Below are 21,602 nucleotides of genomic sequence, written 5' to 3' on the forward strand. Positions count from 1 at the left end.
AGTGATGTCGACCTAGCCTTACGCTGCTTCGCAAGACTCCATCCTGACTGAGAGACGCGTGCCAGGAAGATCTGAGGTACACTAAACACAGACTCAGGACCACGCAGAGCAAGATGACTGATCAAAAACAAAGTGTCCCCAGCTACCACGAGGCCGTGGCTCTCTCTCTGAGCCCAACAGTGTATCTAACCATACATACTCTTTTTCTAATAAACACTTTGTTCACTGCTTTCTATCTCTGTGTGGAAATTCCTCTCTACGCAGCTGACAGGCCAGGGCCTTGTCACTAGTGCCTAGTGGTCTAGTGACTAGGATTCAGCTCTCACTTCTGTGACCCAACCTCAATCTCCAATGGTAACCAAAACCCTGCTTCAAGCTACTGCAGGCTGAGGCCACTCAAGATCAAACTCATAACTCTCCTCAACTATTTGCACAAGATTTGACTTGCTCAGTGCAGAAACCCAACTAACACAGGAGTTAGGGGCACAATGGAATATCCATGTGTAACTGATAGTTGGCCCTCTGCCTCCATGGATTCAGGCAACAGTGAATCATATAGAAAATATAGATTTTCTGTGCATACCTGGACCCAGGCAGTTCCATCCCATGCTGTCCAAGGGTCAACTATATTTTCCTAGCTCCCATGTAATTTCCGACTTTTTTTTTTCACGTCTCCTTAACCATTCTTTACAACTTTCATCATCAGCTTGTGATCTGAGCCATAAATGCACATACTACCCACATCTCTCCATGATACTTGAACTTCTATTGTGAAGCTCAGAAAATCAGAGTGAAGATTATACTTAAAGCACTTGAAAGTGTCAAGTCACCTCCACAGACTGAGCCAGAGAGGGTCAGTCTCCCACAGTGACTGATCTCTACCTAGATTATACTGCATGCTGTCTCTCTGATGGGACTAGACCTAAGGTAGGCTGATGTTTCCTGACAAAATATGGTCACCCCTCCTCCACAACATTTCTTCCTCGATAGTATCTCCCCCACGTAGCCACCAAATTAATTTCTTGTAAATCCCACGTTGATCCTCTGGTTCTATCAAAAAACTCTAGCAATTTTCCCACAGACTATAACAAACAACTCAAACACTCAAAGGCAGGGCTGGCTCAGTCTCTGTGGGGCCTCTGGGTGCTGGTGTGCACAAGGTTTTGTTTGAACACTCCAAGTGTCTCTCGTGGGTATGGGGTTTGATTCTAAATGTGATTTCGCCCCTCCTACCATCTTGATGAATGAAGCAAAAACTAGAATCCAACAAGACTGTTGAAGCTTGGCTGGATGAAGCATAAGCTAGAATCAAGATTGCCGGGAGAAATATCAATAACCGCAAATATGCAGATGACACCACCCTTATGGCAGAAAGTGAAGAAGAATGAAAGAGCCTCTTGATGAAAGTGAAAGAGGAGAGTGAAAAAGATGGTTAAAACTTAACATTCAGAAAACTAAGATCATGGCATCTGGTCCCATCATCTCATGGCACATGGAGAAAAAGTGCAAACAGTGACAGATTTTCTTTTCTTGGCCTCCAAAATCACTGTGGATGGTGACTGCAGACATGAAATTAAAAGACACTTGTTCCTTGGAAGAAAAGTTATGACCAATCTAGACAGCATATTAGAAAGTAGAGACATTACTTTGCCAACAAAGGTCTGTCTAGTCAAAGCTATGGTTTTTCCAGTAGTCATGTATGGATGTGAGAGTTGGACCATAAAGAAACCTGAGCACCAAAGAACTGATGCTTTTGAACTGTGGTGTTGGAGTAGACTCTTGAGAGTCCCTTGGACTGCAAGGAGATGAAACCAGTCAATCCTAAAGGAAATCTGTCCTGAATATTCATTGGAAGGACTGATGCTGAAGCTAAAGCTCCAATACTTTGGACACATGATGGCAAGAACTGACTCATTTGAAAGGCCCTGATGCTGGGAAAGATTCAAGGCGGGTGGAGAAGGGGACGACAGAGGATGAGATGGTTGGATGGCATCACCGACTCAATGGACATGAGTTTGAGCAGGCTCTGGGAGTTGGTGATGGACAGGGAGGCCTGGCGTGCTGCAGTCCATGGGGTTGCAACAAGTAGGACACGACTGAGTGACTGGACTGGTAACAAACAATAAAACTTCTTAGCCCAGCTCTTAAACCCTACATATGCCACAAACTACCAACCAATCTTCTACTACTACCTTCTAAGACCCTTCTGCCTTATTCTACAAATGTACACAGTACTCTCTCACCCTGTGGCCCCTGCTCAGGGTCACTTACATAACTACCATGCCCTAGTTGTATGATTGCCCTCAACTCAGACAATGCTCTCTAGAAGTCAGGGCCACCTTAAGGACACTCTTCTCAAACTGCACTTCCTCATCAGTGGGCAAAATGACACCAAACTGTGCTGGTTTCCCAGCACATTTAATTCACAGTCTGACCATATTATGTACATGAATCTCAACAAGGTGGGGAGGCCAGCGATATCAAAGATGATGTTTTAAATAAGTCTGTAATCCTCACTGTAACTGACAACCAACAATCTTTACCTCCATCACCACTTATTCATTTTGTGCCAGGTACTTTGACAAAGCTGTACACTGATCCTGTGGACTATATATTACTATTTTTCCCATACACAAATGGGCAACCTGGTTCATAGACAGGGGCCTACCAGAACTTTGAACACAATGGGTACAAAACTATCTTTGTGATTTGTATTCTTAATACATTTATATTAGTGATAAATATATTCCTAATAACTATGCTCTGATACTGTTTATTAATTAATCTGTCAAAGTAGAAAGTTTTCCCATTCTTCCCAGTCAAGCACAACCTTCCGAGCCTTCAGGACCCAATTCAAACGTCACCTTTTCAGAAAGTCTCCTGATAACACCCTGGCAAAGTGAGTTGCTTCTTCTGAGAACTATCTTTAATCCTTGTAATGTGTCTTCACTACAACACTAAGGTTATTTAGCAGACTGCTCAGTTAGAATGGGTTTCTTACTGGCAGTTTGTTCAATACTTTTAATTTCCAGAACAATTACATGGAAAGTAAAATGAATGAAATTTTTATCTGCTGGCCAAATAAAACAAAAAGAAATGGTATATCTTATTAGCAATATTTGATCATCATACCTACAACTCTTTTCTGTAATATTCAGTACGTGTATCATATTATAAAATGAGTTACAGCTGAGTGTAATTCAGAAAGCCTGTCCTTCTTTTCAATATGTCCAAACAAAGCTTTATTCTTAAGAAATGGGGAAGAGACTTACCAGTCTTCTCCTTTCTTCTTCTACTGCGATAAGTAGTCTTGCGAATTCTTTTAGTGACTGAGCTATTTAAAAGATAAATTTAAAAAAAAAAAAGGCATTAACCTCTTTACATTGCCAGTATCTAACTGCACAAGAATAAACATTACAATAAGGATACTCATAAATTTGTATATATTCTGTGGTTTTATGTTTCTATAAGCACAAGACAGTATATACAATGGATTTCAATGACTAAAAGTTATAGATAAGAAATGGCTACAAACTGAAGCTTAGCACATCAAGTATAATATTTTTTCTTCATGAACACTAGGGGAATATAGTTTATAAATTTAATAAATAAAATGTACACATTAACAAACAAAAGTATAATATTGGAATCACTTCTAAATAAAATTTTTACAAATAATTTCTTTTTTACAAATAAATTAATAAATTTTAATAAATTATTTGTAAAAATAATGCATCATCTATAAGAAGCAATAAATCCAGTTCTATTTGGATGTATTATACATCGTGAAAGTGAGTAAAAGCCACTCGGTTGTGTCTGACTCTTTGCGACTCCACGGACTATACAGTCCATGGAATTCTCCAGGCCAGAATACTGGAGTGGGTAGCCTTTCCCTTCTCCAGGAGATCTTCCCAACCCAGGGATCAAACCCAGGTCTCCCGTACTGCAGGCGGATCCTTTACCAACTGAGCTTTCAGGGAAGCTCATTGTACTCAGTAGCAGCTAGTAATGCAAGGTCTTCCACTGACTTCTTTCTAGAAGCTCAACACATATAAATACTTAGAAATGGATTCTGTATTCTGTCTCGCTGTATTAGTCTCATTCCAAGGTACTTTAGACCTTGAATATTCGGAGTGGTCAGAGGATGACCAGCATCAGTACTTTGGGAGCTTGTTAGAGATACAGACGCTCAGACCGCACCCCAGAATCTGCATTTTAAAAGGATCCCCAGGTGATCCCTTTATATATTAAAGTTGAGAAACATTACTTTAGAAAACTATCTGAAACTGTATTGCTGTCGTTTGCAAAGTATTCAGAAACTATGGACGGACAAACAAAGAAATTTAAAAAGTAACAACAGCATACTCTTTAAAAATGCACAGTGCTGTGAAAGATGAATTCATCCACATTACCATGAATTATTAAGTAAAGTCAGAATGTTTGGAGTACAAAACTAACAAAAGAAATAGTGAATGCAAATTTTGTTTTGATTTAAGCTAGATCCTTCCCATCTATGTCTTTATTCTTTAGGCTCCCACCTCTTTCTTCATCCACACTAATAGTGAAAATACCGTGAGACCAGAAGTTTAGTAATTCTGGCATAAAGTCTACAATAAAGGCAGGTGAGTAGTGATAATAAATCAAGAGTCTCATCAACAAAACTTATTGAATGCTTATAAGAATGCTTTCTATTCCAGAATGTAAAATTACAAACTTGGATTTTTTTCTTTCTCTCTTCTCAGAATTACTAGGTTTACATTAACTAAACTGGTTTGAAATGCTACCTCTATGATAACTTCACACTGTATTTTATTCAGTTACCAAGACAGATTAATCTGATAAACATATGAATGGCCTTAGAATTACGTGTAACTTTTTTAAGTGTTTAGAAAATGTGGTTTTAATTTCTATAAAAATAGCTTTAAATATTATAATACAATACAACCCAGTTTTGACAACAATAAGCTGAAGAGAAAAACATTTTATTAATACAAATAGATGATTTTAACTGGTGTGTGCAATAACATATATTTTTGTAACTTCAGTAAAAAACAAACAAAAAGTATCCAAACACCATCTGGCAACTATCTACTGCCAACTGAAGATCTGTCAAATAATCTGGAAAAACAAGCCCCATGAAAGTTTGGATGGTGAAAGGTAATGTTATTATGCCTACAGAGAAAGAAGCCAAGAGACACTGGAGGCAGCAGGCACTCCTGAGGTGAGAGGACAAGAGAAGATATAAAGGGTGGTTCAAAGTCTGAAAAGAAGGACTTTTAACCCCATATTTTTCACTCAATGTCTCCCAAACTTTTTAATAAGTATCAAAAAAATACAAAAACAAAGATCCTTACCCTCATATGCTTCTTTTTATCAAAAGCTATTGGGTTAACACACTCTATTGAAACATGGGAACAAAACAAGAGCAAAGGATATGAATTCTAGCAAAAAAAAAAAAAAAAGGCAGATGAATTCTCAGGACAATACAAAGCTATTCCAGAACAATAGTTGTGCCAAACTTCCAGAGGCTTTTGTCTACACTGGAGCAACAGGTTAGAAGATCCAGGAAAGATCTCCAGAGAAAGAAAACAAAGAACTGATCAATATCCTGACACATCTAAATACAATGAGAAGAAATTTACATTCCTTTAAAAAAAAAAAAAAAAGAAAGAAAACTCAAAGGCAGTTGTAGTCAGAGGTCAAAAATGTTCAGGGGGGAAACATTCTGGAAAGCTCCAAAGCTTGAATTTGCTACATGCAATGGCACCCCACTCCAGTACTCTTGCCTGGGAAATCCCATGGACGGAGGAGCCTGATAGGCTGCAGGCCATGGGGTCACTAAGAGTGGGACATGACTGAGTGACTTCACTTTCACATTTCACTTTCATGCATTGGAGAAGGAAATGGCAACCCACTCCAGTGTTCTTGCCTGGAGAATTCCAGGGACAGGGGAGCCTGGTGGGCTGCTGGCTATGGGGTCGCACAGAGTCGGACCCGACTGAAGCGACTTAGCAGCAGCAGCAGCAAATATTTACATAGCATTTACACTGTATTAGGCAGTATAAGGAACATACAGATGATTTAATGTAGTATGGGATGGTACGCACAGGTTATATGCAAATACTATAAGATAAAGGACTTGAGCAGTCAGGGAGTCTGGAATCTGGGGGTACCGGAACCAATCCCCTCCAAATACCAAGGAGCAACTTTATTGACTTCCGGGAAAGCAAAGTGATACAGCCAACACTATCAAAATAGTTCAAATAACAGAGTTGTGAGTAATATGTACTAACTCACTGAAATATAAACACTGACAGAGTCATTAAGAACAGGATACCACAAAAACTGGTTAAAACCAACTAACTCCAAGAAGGCGGAAGATTTAGCTTTCAGGAGACCCTGTGCTTTATTATACATGCATTGTAGTGAATTAGCATGCTAAGTGACACACCCACAGGTGCCATGACAGTTCTGAAGCCAAAAAGCGAGCAGTGGCCCAATTCCCAATTCCACGCCCTCCCCCAAATAGAATAATCCTGCCCCTTGTTAGCCTACGAAATTACCCAGCCTTATAAAACTAACCACTCCACATTTTGGATCAATCTTGCCTTCTGAAACAGACCACATTCCACCTGTGGAGTGTGCATCTCTCAAAGTAAATGTGCTTTCACTTAATTAAGGCTTGCTCTTGAAATTTTTCCTGATGGAAGCCAAGGACCCTCACTGGGCAGCCCGTCTCAGGGACCTGTCCAAGACCTGGGGCGTGACCATCTTCTAGCAACCCATTCTCCTGCAATAGTCCTTCTGCAGAATTAGTGGCAGGGACTGGTAGAAATGGAGATTGTTCATTTTTGTCAAGCTAAAAATAAATCTGTAATTTCTCAAACAAAATTGCATATAAAAATGCCTTACTTCCCTACTAGCCAACACCACTAGAGGGCACAGACCTCTCACAAAGGGTTAAATAAATATCTAGCATACCGAAGCCTATCAGCAGGTATTTTTGAAACACATGAGACAATAACTTCATGTTATACTGGCAGGGGTACACCGTGTGTGTATTAGTCGCTCAGTCGTGTCCAACTCTGTGAACCCCATAGACTGTGGCCACCATGCTCCTCTGTCCATAGGATTCCCCAGGCAAGGATACTGGAGTGGATCGCCATGCTGTCTTCCAGGAGATCTTCCCAACCCAGGGACTGAATCCAAGTCTCCTGCATTGCAGGCAGACTCTTCATCATCTGAGCCACCCGTGATATACCAGAAACTCCCAATTGGTCAACCCAGAAAACATTCACCACCCTATATAGCATGCCCTAGTAGTCCTGGGGTGTATTTCAGGATGATGAACTCAGAAGTCCAAAGGCTTCCCTAAGGTAACTACTACTCAAAAATTGTGGAGTTGTCTTAAATCAGATTTTGGTTACAAGAATCTGCCCGCAGTGCAGAAGATCTGGGTTCAAGTCTTGCCTGGAGAATTCCATGGAGAGAGAAGCCTGGCGAGCTCCAGTTCATGGGGTCACAAGGAGTCAGACATCACTGCGTGACTCACACACACAGACACACACAGACACACACACAGACACACACACACACACAGACACACACACACACACACACACACACACAGAAACTCAAGTTCTCGGTTTCCTGTTACATTTCTAAATCCAAACTTAATGATGCCGTTTTATACTTTATTTGAGTGGTTTTCTGGTCTGCTTCCCTTATAAATACTATTTATAGACTCAGTGCGATAACAGTGGATTATAACGAGAAAGTCGGAAGAGAAATCTTAACTTGCAAAAGCACACACATGTTTGGCTCCTCACAACAAAAACTACTCGCCTTCCAGCAGTTTTCTGGGTCTGCCTCAATTTGACAATAACTTCTGCTCCCTCTTTTTCTTCGGTTGATTTTTCCAGGGAAATGACTTCCTAAAAATTAAACTAAGATTTTTCTCTTTAAAGATTATAGTCCTAGTTCTATAAAATCAAACTGTTTCTTGGTCCAAATGAAGCTTTCAGGTTCACCTTTTGTTCTGTAAGACAATGAACAGCCCAGGAATACTAAATATTAGTAATTTTTTTCATGAATTAGGGGCAGTGGCCAACTCATTTTTAAACCTATATCTAATGGTTTCCCTAAATCTTTAGATTTATAATGTTGAAGTATCACATTAGCAGTTTACTAAGCACAATATACCACAGAATAAAAACAGGAATTAACAATCCTATAAGGCAAGAATAAAACAATTCAAAGTATTATCATGTAAATTGGGTTTTAGGAGAAGGGGCTAATGGATAGCCACTCACTTGCCTGCCCCATTCTGAAAGTCTAACAGGTACCTCTGACACAAATCAGGCAGATGCCAAGCTGCCCAGTGTAGCCCAGCAACAATCTAGAGATCAGAAGCCAGTTATTAGAATCTCCAATGCATGGGACCCACAAATGCCTTAAGCAACCATGAAAACAAACCTTCTCCACCAGGCCCTGGGCACAACACATATACAAAATGACTCTTCTAACACTCATCCCAGGGTATTATACAAAATGGCTACTGATCTTGTAACTGCTTGAGCCACTGTTTTCTAAAATTTTGCTTAAGCAAAATCTGAAAATATTTTTTATTACATGCAAATTTCTGATACCCAAACACTTTCTCTTATAATAAATTACTTGTGATGCTCCATATTTTATTAATTTAATGTCCACATAAATAAAAAACACTGCATTATCTGATTTAGGAGGTTCAAACTAACACTGAATATAACAGCAGGTCCTGTGATGCAGTGGTAAAGAATCCACTTGCCAGCGCAGGAGACTTGGATTCAGTCACTGGGTTGGTTCCTTCCTCTGAAGGAAATGCAACCCACTCCAGTATTCTTGCCTGGGAAATTCCATGGTGAGAGGAGCCTGGCAGGCTACAGTCCATGGGGTAGCAAAGAGTCAGACGTAAAACTGAGCACACACACCTGCAATTATAGATTCTGACCATACCGAGGTGGTATGACAGGAGTTTGATTTAGTGAGAGTAATATTCCAAAAACAATACCTAATACACAGTGGGCTTTCGATAGATGGATTTAAGGAAAACATTCCCACCAGCTATTTTCTCTGTAAGGAGAAACATACCAACTTATTCTAGGCTTCATAAAATATTATGAAAAGAATAGGCCAGAGACTGAAAAATTATGTTAGCTATTCACATTCTTGCCACCTGAATGAAGCTTTCCTGGCTGTATTCACCAGTAAAAATCTTTCCCCTTCCTGACCATCTGGACTATGAGATTACTGGAAAGCAATCAAAATATAGCTTTATATATAAAATTTAACTTTCAAAAAATTACTGAGGTCAAGAACACTGCTGTAGGTTTCCTTTTTATCTCTACAATGTGATATTGAAAAAACACTTTTGGAACAAAAGAAATCTATTACTCAGATGCATTTATGACAGTCCCAGGAGCATAAACATTCACAAAGATAACAGCTGAATTATACCTAGATGGTGAAGAACTGTGATAATGGCTTCTATATTTACTAATACCATAAATTCTGAAACATTTATGAACTATCTAAAATACCTATTTCCTAACATTCTTTTCAAGAAGCTTAAATTCATCCTACTATTTTCAACTGTGGAAAGTCTGTTCAGTCTGAGAGTAAGAATGAGTGAGAATAAAGAAAATTAGTCTTTGTTCATTGTTGATATAAACTCCACTACCTTAAAAACTAAGCATTATATTTTATTAAATATTTCAACAACTTAACAGGTTGGGCCTTACAGATTTCACAACTAGAAGAAATGAAAAAGAATATCTCTCCTGCATCTAACCAACATTTATATTATAGTCAGACAATGATGTGCTAAGTATTTCTTCTAGGAGCCTTTCCTCAAACCTAAACAACATAAACACATACTCAAAAACAACAACAAAAAAGAACAGATCACAAATTCAGTGACATACAGAATTATGTCCACAACACATTTTTCTCACCTTATTAGAATGAGCAAATCACTTATGAAGTTCAGATATGCTGATGAATACAGAGAACTGGGTTAGCAGTAGGATTTAGACTTGGATAAACCAAAAGGAAAACATGAAAACCTGTAAAAGTCTATAAAAGTCAGACTGAACCAATGCAACCACATTTTGTAATCCAGATGATGCCCTTGACTTTTATATTTAGGTGTGAGTGGGTTCTGTCAAGCTTTTTCTCTGGGACTGACTTTTCATGAAAAATAGTAGCAAGGCAGTAAAACATCAGTACTGAACTGAGGTTGTGAGCCAAAGCTGGTGAATCCATCATATCCTTCTGGGCCACATGGAGAAAAATTAGAGCAGAATCAACCTAGATAGCCAAGGGACCCCAGCACTACACAAGCACGCAGTGATCTAACAGGGTATCACATCAGCAGTTCACAGCTGGAACTCCCACTGAGGGAGTTTTCGTTATTTAAACACTAAAAAGATCAAAGGTAGCATACTGGCTGAAGTATCCAATAGAAAGTTGTCTTGGTTCAGGAACAATTTAACCCATAACCAGAGCAGGCAGCATGGTCAGTCTGTGGTATGTCTGAATAATAAATACTGTGTCTGCAAAACGGACAGAGTGATATAAAAAATGACAATTCTCCCAACCAGATATTGTAAGTTTTTGGTAATAATTAATATCCCTACTGATGGGCTGTCCCTTCTGTCTGCAATACTGGCATTATTTGCAACCACAAACTCTAGCTATTCTTTTCTGAAAGCCACACATCAAATAAGATTTTTCCACTCCATTTGTGGCTTCAAGCTCCATGGATGCCTAGTTGCAAAGTCAATAAATTGCTTCCCAAACCAACAGAAAAAAAGTCACAGGCCCGCTGTGGAATTCTGGCAGGTCACAATAATAAACACCAGTACTCAGAGCAACTGATCTTTTTTCTAGCGCTTCACAAGCCTGTGGAATCCAAGGGCTCACAAGCACATGTAGTTCTCTTTGAGGTAATTGAACTGGGTTATCCACAATGTCCCCAGGTTACTGTTTTCTTTAATTGCCAAATACATCAAAAAGCAAGATTAACCTCAAAAACAAGCCCCTTTAAATTAATTTAAACATGCATTTAAATTCTTTTATCAATATACCCTACCAATGAGTCCTTGTGTAGCATTGAATTCAAGTGAATTAGGCTTCAGTAAATATGAGATGTATCAAGTTAGAAGAGCATCAGTTCAGTTCAGTCGCTCAGTCGTGTCCAACTCTTTGCAACCCCATGAATCACAGCACGCCAGGCCTCCTTGTCCATCACCATCTCCCGGAGTTCACTCAAGCTCATGTCCATCGAGTCAGTGATGCCATTCAGCCATCTCATCCTGTGTTGTCCCCTTCCCCTCCTGCCCCCAATCCCTCCCAGCATCAAGGTCTTTTCCAATGAGTCAACTCTTCGCATGAGGTGGCCAAAGTACTGGAGTTTCAGCTTTAGCATCAGTCCTTCCAAAGAACACCCCGGGCTGATCTCCTTTAGAATGGACTGGTTGGATCTCCTTGCAGTCCAAGGGACTCTCAAGAGTCTTCTCCAACACCACAGTTCAAAAGCATCAATTCTTCAAGGCTCACCTTTCTTCACAGTCCAACTCTCACATCCATACATGACCACAGGAAAAACCATAGCCTTGACTAGACAGATCTTTGTTGGGAAAGTAATGTCTCTGTTTTTGAATATGCTATCTAGGTTGGTCATAACTTTTCTTCCAAGGAGTAAGCATCTTTTAATTTCATGGCTGCAGTCACCATCTGCAGTGATTTTGGAGCCCAAAAAAATAAAGTCTGACACTGTTTCTACTATTTCCCCATCTATTTCCCATGAAGTGATGGGACCAGATGCCATGATCTTCGTTTTCTGAGTGTTGAGCTTTAAGTCAACTTTTTCACTCTCCTCTTTCACTTTCATCAAGAGGTTCTTTAGTTCCTATTCACTTTCTGCCATAAGGGCGGTGTCATCTGCATATATGAGGTTTTTGCTATTTCTCCCAGCAATCTTGATTCCAGCTTTTGCTTCTTCCAGCCCAGTGTTTCTCATGATGTACTCTGCATAGAAGTTAAATAAGCAAGCTGACAAAATACAGCCTTGATGTACTCCTTTTCCTATTTGGAACCAGTTTGATGTTCCATGTCCAGTTCTAACTGTTGCTTCCTGACCTGCATATAGGTTTCTCAAGAGGCAGGTCAGGTGGTCTGGTATTCCCATCTCTCTCAGAATTTTCCACAGTTTATTGTGACCCACAGAGTCAAAGGCTTTGGCATAGTCAATAAAGCAGAAATAGATATTTTTCTGGAACTCTCTTGCTTTTTCGATGATCCAGCGGATGTTGGCAATTTGATCTCTGGTTCCTCTGCCTTTTCTAAATCCAGCTTGAACATCTGGAAGCCTGGCTTGGAGAATTTTGAGTACTACTTTACTAGCATGTGAGATGAGTGCAATTGTGCGGTAGTTTGAGCATTCTTTGCATTGCCTTTCTTTGGGAATGGAATGAAAACTGACCTTTTCTAGTCCTGTGGCCACTGGTGAGTTTTCCAAATTTGCTGGCATATTGAGTGCAGCACTTTCACAGCATCATTTTTCAGGATTTGAAATAGCTCAACTGGAATTCCATCACCTCCACCAGCTCTGTTTATAGTGATGCTTTCTAAGGCCCACTTGAGTTCACATTCCAGGATGTCTGGCTCTAGGTGAGTGATCACAGCATCGTGATTATCTGGGTCGTGAAGCTCTTTTTTGTACAGTTCTTCTGTGTATTCTTGCCACCTCTTCTTAATATCTTCTGCTTCATAGTAGATATTATTTTAGTAATAAGAAATTACTATCACTGCATAATTTTCTAATTAAGTATTAACAGGAAGAAATACAGAGCCTGCAAATGAAAAGAGTTATAAAATTAAACTTTTATCTAGTTGACCAGGGACTCTGCACAGAGTTAGAAGCTGCCTTGTCCCTGCCTCTTCACTTGCTCCATTCTTCCGTCAACTGAGCTATCAGCCATCTGGGCGGTACTCGGATGCCAATGCAGATGCCGAACAGGCTCAAGGGCAGAATCCTCACTTTGGAATCCACTGGCTTAATATCACATGATTGCTTCCTGCTTTCTCTTGTTCCTGTTGATCCTCTAAGAGTACTCAGATTTTTGCAGGGGTTATAACCAGTAATACAGTCTCCTTTTAAATTCCCGACTCCTGATCCTAGCGCCTCCCTCCACACTTGGCTTCACACATTCCTCAGGTCCCCAGGCACTAACCTCTGGTAGACTTTGATTGATCAATATGGGTCACAACATTAACTGCCACTGCACCTTTGGGCTGAGATTCAAAACTTGTGGCCAAACTGTTAACCTTTCACTCTTTTCTGGTCTAACCAGATACGCAGTCTGGCTTCTCTTTTCCTCATTGGTTTAACAACTAGACTGAAAAGAACTGTATTTCCTGTAAACCAGGGGCTTCACCCACAAACGAAAGCTACTGCTGCTACTACTGTTATAGATTGTTAAGATAACGACTAAAATACAGGAGAATTATGATGCCAAGATGAAAGTCACAGTGGATGCACAGAAATAATTCTAGACTATAGGTCTAGTGATTTTCCGTCATACAGTCTCTCTGAACAGGAACAGGACTTTTTAGTAAGATCTGCTTTAAAACTGTCAAACTACCAGGAGCTTGAGAATTCTAATATTTTCTCTCTATACAGACAGACAGATATGTAGATATATAGACAGTGTTTGTTATTTCGTTTGTTATTTCATATAACAAGATATAAAGTAACTAACATTTAGATATAAAGCAAATAATAATTAGATATAAAGTAAATAATAATTCACATAAGTCCAGGTTTTGGCAAATAAATACATACAAATACAGAAAGGCAGCCTTACACTTTTACACAATTCCAAAATTTGATTCCAGCTGCTTTCTCTCACGACTTCATCACACTACTCATTTCTTCAAATTAATTTCATCTGATTTCTAGTTAAGATTTTTTTTTTTTAACTAGAGATTTTGTGTTGATACAGTAAACATTGTTGTGCATAACATGGTCTGTAAGTCACATATATTCATTTAGTTTTCTTTCCAGGCACACATGTTAGTTAAAAAACGAAGAACTGTGCAATTCTGATGTTACTTTGTTTTAGCTCTTATTTTGTGGTGTTTGACCTGTTTCCCAAAGCCAAAACAACTCCCAATTCAGAAAGCATTTTCCTAAAATGTAGACCACTCCCATTTTGGAGTACTTCTTCTGAGAGGTAGGGATGCTACATAAACTGGGTCATTGAATGGAGCTAATGACGGGCAGAGCTGAACTCAATGGTATGAGGTACGGAAATACGCATTATCTTCATTTTGCACACGAGGAAAGGGGCAATCAGCTGGCGTAGTTTGCCCGATGATATCACAGTTAGTAAGTGGAGAAGCAAGTATTCAGTTCTGTTTGATTCCAAAGTCTGTTCTCCTACAGCAAATCATTATTGCCAAAGGAGGTAAGTGGATAAAAGGTAGTGCCAGCCTACTACCCAGCTATATTACAGGAAATAACAGGCTTATCATCTCTAAAGGCAAACAGAGCCAGAGCTATTTGTGCTCAGAGGATAATCAGGCGCCAAGTATCCTGGCTTAAAGGGAACAGTCAGTAACTTGCTGCTGACAAGCACTTACACCAAGTACCCCCTCCAATCCTTACTGCTGTCAGGAACTGACCTTCTAACACTCCTTCACATTCCACAAAGCCTCGAGCACCCCCATCCTCCTCCTCTGCACCCAAACCTCCTGCCACCACCTACTGAAGCTTCAGACATCTGCGTCCTCGTCCAGTATGCAACCTCTCTTTTCCACAACCTCTTAACCCCCAATGACCTTCTCGCTTCTGTCATTTACACACCCACAAGAACAAGAAGAGGTCAAACAATCTAACCCCTCTGCTTCCTGGCAGTCTTTTTCTTCAACTCTAGTTTACTCCTAATCTTATTTCCCACAGTGGCTATCTAAGAAGAATGTTCTCCTTTCTCAAGAACCCAGCCCAAACTTCCCTCGCTCACACCAGATGGCCTGGCCTCCTGCTTCTCTGATCAACACTGTCTCCATTCATTCTCCTCAACTTGCCTGTCTCAGAGGAGGGGCCCTCTTCCTCTCGAAAGTTTACAGCTCTCCATCAAGCCTCCGGTCTCACCCTTTTCCATCTCCAGCTATACTTTTCTGTCTCCCCATCTCTGATTTCCCCACCATCACCCTTCGCTTCTCACAAGCTATTTTTCCTTCTCCTAGTCCCAAACTGACCCCAGTTGAAGCCCATCCTCACGAAGGAGAAAGAGCTGGAAGACAGGGCTGGCGAAACAGGAGACTGGGTACCCACACCAGCATGGTGCACGGCTATTTCATCCTGAAAACACCCTAGGAGGCACTCACAACTAAAACTCCCAGATCTTTTACAGCCATTCTCCTGTTTTTCGAATATTAAGCTGACATATCCAGGTTAAATAGTATGCAAGGTCATGGAGCTAATGACTTGCAGAGCTGAAATTTAAATTCAGATTAGCTCACCTGAAACTTACACAATGTCCCTCTACTTGAGGCAGAGTCCCACAACACCACCTCACTGTTCTAAATTTAACAAATCCAATTATACATCCTTGGAATTTCCATTAGGAATTTTGTCTGAATCTCAAAACTTAACTTGTACCAAAACTTAACTCATAATTCTGCTCCACCCCCAGGAACACTCAGTTCAGTTCAGTTGCTCAGTTGTGTCGACTCTTTGCAACACCATGAATCGCAGTACGTCAGGCCTCCCTGTCCATCACCAACTCCCGGAGTTCACTCAGACTCACGTCCATCGAGTCCGTGATGCCATCCAGCCATCTCATCCTCGGTCATCCCCTTCTCCTCCTGCCCCTAATCCCTCCCAGCATCAGAGTCTTTTCCAATGAGTCAACTCTTTGCATGAGGTGGCCAAAGTACTGGAGTTTCAGCTTTAGCATCATTCCTTCCAAAGAACACCCCGGGCTGATCTCCTTTAGAAGAGACTAGTTGGATCTCCTTGCAGTCCAAGGGACTCTCAAGAGTCTTCTCCAACACCACAGTTCAAAAGCATCAGTTCTTCGGCACTCAGCCTTCTTCATAGTCCAACCCTCACATCCATACATGACCACAGGAAAAACCATAGCCTTCACTAGACGGACCTTAGTCGGCAAAGTAATGTCTCTGCTTTTGAATATACTATCTAGGTTGGTCATAACTTTTCTTCCAAGGAGTAAGCATCTTTTAATTTCATGGCTGCAGTCACCATCTGCAGTGATTTTGGAGCCCAAAAAAATAAAGTCTGACACTGTTTCTACTATTTCCCCATCTATTTCCCATGAAGTGATGGGACCAGATGCCATGAGCTTCGTTTTCTGAATGCTGAGCTTTAAGCCAACTTTTTCACTCTCCTCTTTCAATTTCATCAAGAGGCTTTTTAGTTCCTCTTCACTTTCTGCCATAAGGGTGGTGTTATCTGCATATCTGAGGTTTTTGATATTTCTCCCGGCAATCTTGATTCCAGCTTGTGTTTCTTCCAGCCCAGTGTTTCTCATGATGTACTCTGCATAGAAGTGAAATAAGCAGGGTGACAATATACAGCCTTGACGTACTCCTTTTCCTATTTGGAACCAGTTTGATGTTCCATGTCCAGTTCTAACTGTTGCTTCCTGACCTGCATACAGATTTCTCAAGAGGCAGGTTAAGTGGTCTGGTATTCCCATCTCTTTCAGAATTTTCCACAGTTTCTTGTGATCCACACAGTCAAAGGCTTTGGCATAGTCAATAAAGCAGAAATAGATGTGTTTCTGGAACTCTTTTGCTTTTTCGATGATCCAGCGGATGTTGGCAATTTGATCTCTGGTTCCTCTGCCTTTTCCAAAACCAGCTTGAACATCAGGGAGTTCACGTTTCACGTATTGCTGAAGCCTGGCTTGGAGAATTTTGAGCATTACTTTACTAGCACGTGAGATGAGTGCAATTGTGTGGTATTTTCAGCATTCTTTTGCATTGCCTTTCTTTGGGATTGGAATGAAAACTGACCTTTTCCAGTCCTGTGGCCACTGCTGAGTTTTCCAAATTTGCTGGCATATTGAGTACAGCACTTTCACAGCATCATCTTTCAGGATTTGAAATAGCTCAACTGGAATTCCATCACCTCCACTAGCTTTGTTCGTAGTGATGCTTTCTAAGGCCCACTTGACTTCACATTCCAAGATGTCTGGCTCTAGATGAGTGATCATACCATCATGATTATCTAGGTCATGAAGATCTTTTTTGTACAGTTCTTCTGTGTATTCTTGCCACCTCTTCTTAATATCTTCTGCTTCTGTTAGGTCCATACCATTTCTGTCCTTTATCGAGCCCATCTTTGCATGAAATGTTCCCTTGGTATCTCTAATTTTCTTGAAGAGATCTCTAGTCTTTCCCATTCTGTTCTTTTCCTCTATTTCTTTGCATTGATCGCTGAAGAAGGCTTTCTTATGTCTTCTTGCTATTCTTTGGAACTCTGCATTCAGATGCTTATATCTTTCCTTTTCTCCTTTGCTTTTCGCCTCTCTTCTTTTCACAGCTATTTGTAAGGCCTCCCCAGACAGCCATTTTGCTTTTTTGCATTTCTTTTCCACGGGGATGGTCTTGATCCCTGTCTCCTGTAAAATGTCAGGAACCTCAGTCCATAGTTCATCAGGCACTCTATCAGATCTAGTCCCTTAAATCTATTTGTCACTTCCACTGTATAATCATAAGGGATTTGATTTAGGTCATATCTGAATGGTCTAGCGGTTTTCCCTACTTTCTTCAGTAACACTGGCCACATATAAATATATAAATGGACACAACTCTCCTGTAATTCCAGTGATGGGTTATCCTCAGTCCTTCCTGCTACACATTCCATCACCAAAAGCTGCTGCTCTCTCTCCTCTACGCTTCCCCAAACCCATGTAAGGGAACCACTTCATCTCTGCAGTGCTACTACAACAGCCTAGTTCCTCGTTTTCCAGCTCCTACAGCTCCAACTCACTATATGCACTAACGGTCAGAATAAACTTCCTAAAGTGCACCTTTGATTATGTCATTATCCAACTCAAAAGCTGAATGGGTGAATCAAGTCCAAAGTGCTGAGGCTTCAAATGATTTGAGGCTTCCATGACACGGCCATACCAAGTACCTTTCCAATTATATTACCCTGAGATGTCACTACTTCTAATTTCTAACTTAGGACTTTGAAACTACTAACATTCCTACAGTATCCCACTTCCATGCCTTTCCTTTAATAGACATATCCTAAACTGTCCCTCACCTAGACATTAGGACCCAGTTCAAATATCACCTTCTTTCCGAGCATCTTCTGATGTCCCTTTTTCCAGCTCTGGAGATCTCACAGCATTTCTGTTACTATTATACCTAAAGCACTCAGCACATTCTCTTGAGTATTACACTGATTGTATCACAGAGCTATTTTTAGACCCCCTTCTATTTTCTAAGCTTAATAAGGATATAGGAAGATCCTATTCATGTTTGTATGTACCAGAGAAGGTTCCTCGCATTCAGAAATATTTTTAGTAGGGAATTTTAAAGAATCCAACATCTATATGGACACAAACCAAGTCACATCTTACATGTGATTTTAATTTGAAAAGCTGATTGTGTTTTTCATACCCAAGAAATCTGCACAGCATCTATACTAGCCCATGAACACTGTCTCTCATTCTAAAATAGACAGGCAGTTAGGTAGATATTTTGCCTGCATAAACCAAAACTTTTTTTAGGTTTTGAAGGAAAATGGAGCAACAAATGACCACGTTGCCCCACAAACACATGGCTTGTACGGCCCCAGTGGCTCCAACGGCAAAATGCTGAATGCTGGTCAGCAGGGGTCTGGTGACCCATGGAGCACACCTCTGGAACAGACTTCTTCCCAGTTTTAGTGCCTTCCCCAGCTGTGCCTCCCTCCCTCAGTATAAAGCACACATATATTGTTTAGAGTAGTGGTTTCCACAGGCTATGTAAAACACTAAGTATCTCCATAAAATGAAAGGCTCCTAAACTCTCAACCCAGGGGATTCTACCCAGTTCACATCTGGGGGTGGAGCTCAAGAATCAACATTTTAAGGCTCCCCACAGGTGACTCTGATGGTAGTCGGCTGACAATTGTTGACTTTGGTGGGTTGGGGGAGGAAGGCATGCTTTGGGTGAGGAATTAAAGCAGTATATACATATGTATGTGTGTGTGTAATTTTTCAAACTGAGGTTTGTAACACCGTCCTTGAGAGCAGATCTGTACTTTCAACGGCAGAAGCAGACTCGTAGCCCTCACTGTTCTGGAGGACACACACACTATGTCTGAGTCCTAAGACTCGGGAAGGCCCCAAGCCTCCTCTCCCTACAGCCCTCCAACCATGACTCAGCACCCATCCTGAATTCTCCCAACGACTGGGAGATTACTCTGGATTAGCTCTTGTCCCAGCCACATATTCCTTGATAACTATCCAGGGTGAGCTTTTCTTTCCTTCACAGGCCTGTTATTTAACTGCTTTCTTGCCTTCTTCCTCCCTCAACCCAAATCTGTGTCCATTGCTCCTTGTTGTCCCTGCCTTTTGTCAGTGAGTTTTCCATTAGTCTCTGAGTGCCCATGCCCTGCCTTCTAACTCACTTATTTCAGATAGAGTCTTTAGGACTGTTGCTTGTCTGGTCCAAACCTCTTATGTCAGAACTAAACTGTAACTTTTATGATTTCATTCACATTTAGAAAGGTTCTCTCTTGGTCTATTAAAAAATGTGATGAAGGCAATCTCTGACTCAACTCTGAACTGGCCAAGACTTCCGTGCTATAATTTATCACATATACTCAGTCCAGAATTAACCTCTTATAAAGGCAGCCTCAATCAAGCCTGAAATGTCTCCCGAGAACATGCAAACTAAACTTGAGACTATGTGGCTAAGCCCTCTGTGATATTCTCTGGAAACCAATCCTTGTACTCTGGTTAGGAAGGCACCTTTATGTCTTTTGCACCAATTGGTTCAAATCTAGAAACAGGTCAATGCTCACATGGTCATGCAAATTTTATTGATCACACAGAGAATGGAGGGTAAAATGAGGTTCATTTTATAGGCAGTTTACAGTAAAATCACTATATTAAAATTAGGTACCTGTATATTAAAAATACCGAAGAAAACTTTTAAGCAATCTCCTTTGTTTTTTTATCTCTACAGCACTTATGGTCGAACTCAATATATAATAAAGTTACATATTTTATCATCTAACTCCTCCAACAAATGGCAAACCTATTAGGGTGGGGATGTTTTTTTTTCTCTTTTGCAGATTGATGGGTCTCCAGTGCCCAGTGTCTAACAAATCACACGTGCTTTACTGAACGAATGGAGAGGTAAACTAACAGTCAGAGTGCATTACCTAGGAGCTAGGCAATCAAAGTTCTAATACTTGTGTGACTTTATAAAATCATTTCGCCTAAGTCAACATGAAAAGACCCTGATGCTGGGAAAGATTGAGGGCAGGAGGAGAAGGGGACGACAGAAGATGAGATGGTTGGATGGCATCACCGACTCAATGGACATCGGTTTGGGTGGACTCCAGGAGTTGGTGATGGACAGGGAGGCCTGGTGTGCTGCGGTTCATGGGCTCGCAAAGAGTCGGACACGACTGAGTGACTGAACTGAACTGAAATCAACATGACAGATTTAGTTCTCATATTCTCCAAGGTCTTTTTCTACTCTACGATACTAAGCTTGGGATTCTAAGAAACTAAGCTAACATTTCTGTTAGAAGTAGTGATTTCTGAAAATTAAAAAAAAAAAAAGGTAATAAAAGTAGCTTGTGCAACTTCCCACTCTCACATGTACATAAAGAAAGTACAAGAATCATCCTAGAACTAAAGAAATGAAGCTCCCAAACAGAAAAATATAAACTACTCCACACTAAGAAGATAATTGTGACACAATATTGTCTTCAAAAGCTGTTTTCAAAGTGGATATAGAATTTACACAGTGGATAAACTCTGTTAAACAAAGCAGAAATTTAACCAACAAAAGTGCAAACTACGCACCTACCATACACATGGGCCATGGCTTACCTTTCTGATACCTGATATTTACCGACATGCAATAAAACATATTTCTGTTATTAGGCAAAGAATTATGATGAAAATTTCATCAAGAGTATGCCTTCCTTCAGACTTAAAAGTATAAACTAATCATATGGTTCCAAGGTCATTTTACCAAGGCCATTCTATTCATACTTAAACTAAAACAAATATACTCCAAAGGTGGTTCTGTGAGTCAGTGCAAGTGCATTAAAAGAAACCAACCAAGTATTCACATTGCTAAGGTCTAAAGCCAAGCTTCCCATGCCTATCTTTGTTATCGAGTCCAAAGTCGCTCTGCTTGCTGCAAGACAGGCCAATAAACTGGAAACGAAGCAGGGGGGCAAAGGATAATGACTTTCTTTAGAAAGTCAGCAGACCGACGAGATGGTAGACTGGGATCAAAAAGTGATCTGATCCGGGCTGTGATGCCAGTTTCTTTTATAGAAAAGAGAG

General features: G+C 40.5%; 1 protein-coding gene across 1 annotated transcript in view; it reads right to left on the bottom strand.

The window, feature by feature from the left end:
* Window positions 1-21,602, bottom strand: part of ARHGAP42 (Rho GTPase activating protein 42) — a 334,877-nt gene that overhangs the window by 211,465 nt on the left and 101,810 nt on the right. Inside the window, exon 3 of the mRNA XM_040257874.1 lies at window positions 3,273-3,334. Coding sequence (XP_040113808.1) covers window positions 3,273-3,334 — 62 coding nt within the window. The remainder of the gene's footprint in view (window positions 1-3,272; window positions 3,335-21,602) is intronic.

This window comes from Oryx dammah, unplaced genomic scaffold (genome assembly GCF_014754425.2).
Source record: "Oryx dammah isolate SB20612 unplaced genomic scaffold, SCBI_Odam_1.1 HiC_scaffold_17, whole genome shotgun sequence".
Taxonomy (NCBI): domain Eukaryota; kingdom Metazoa; phylum Chordata; class Mammalia; order Artiodactyla; family Bovidae; genus Oryx; species Oryx dammah.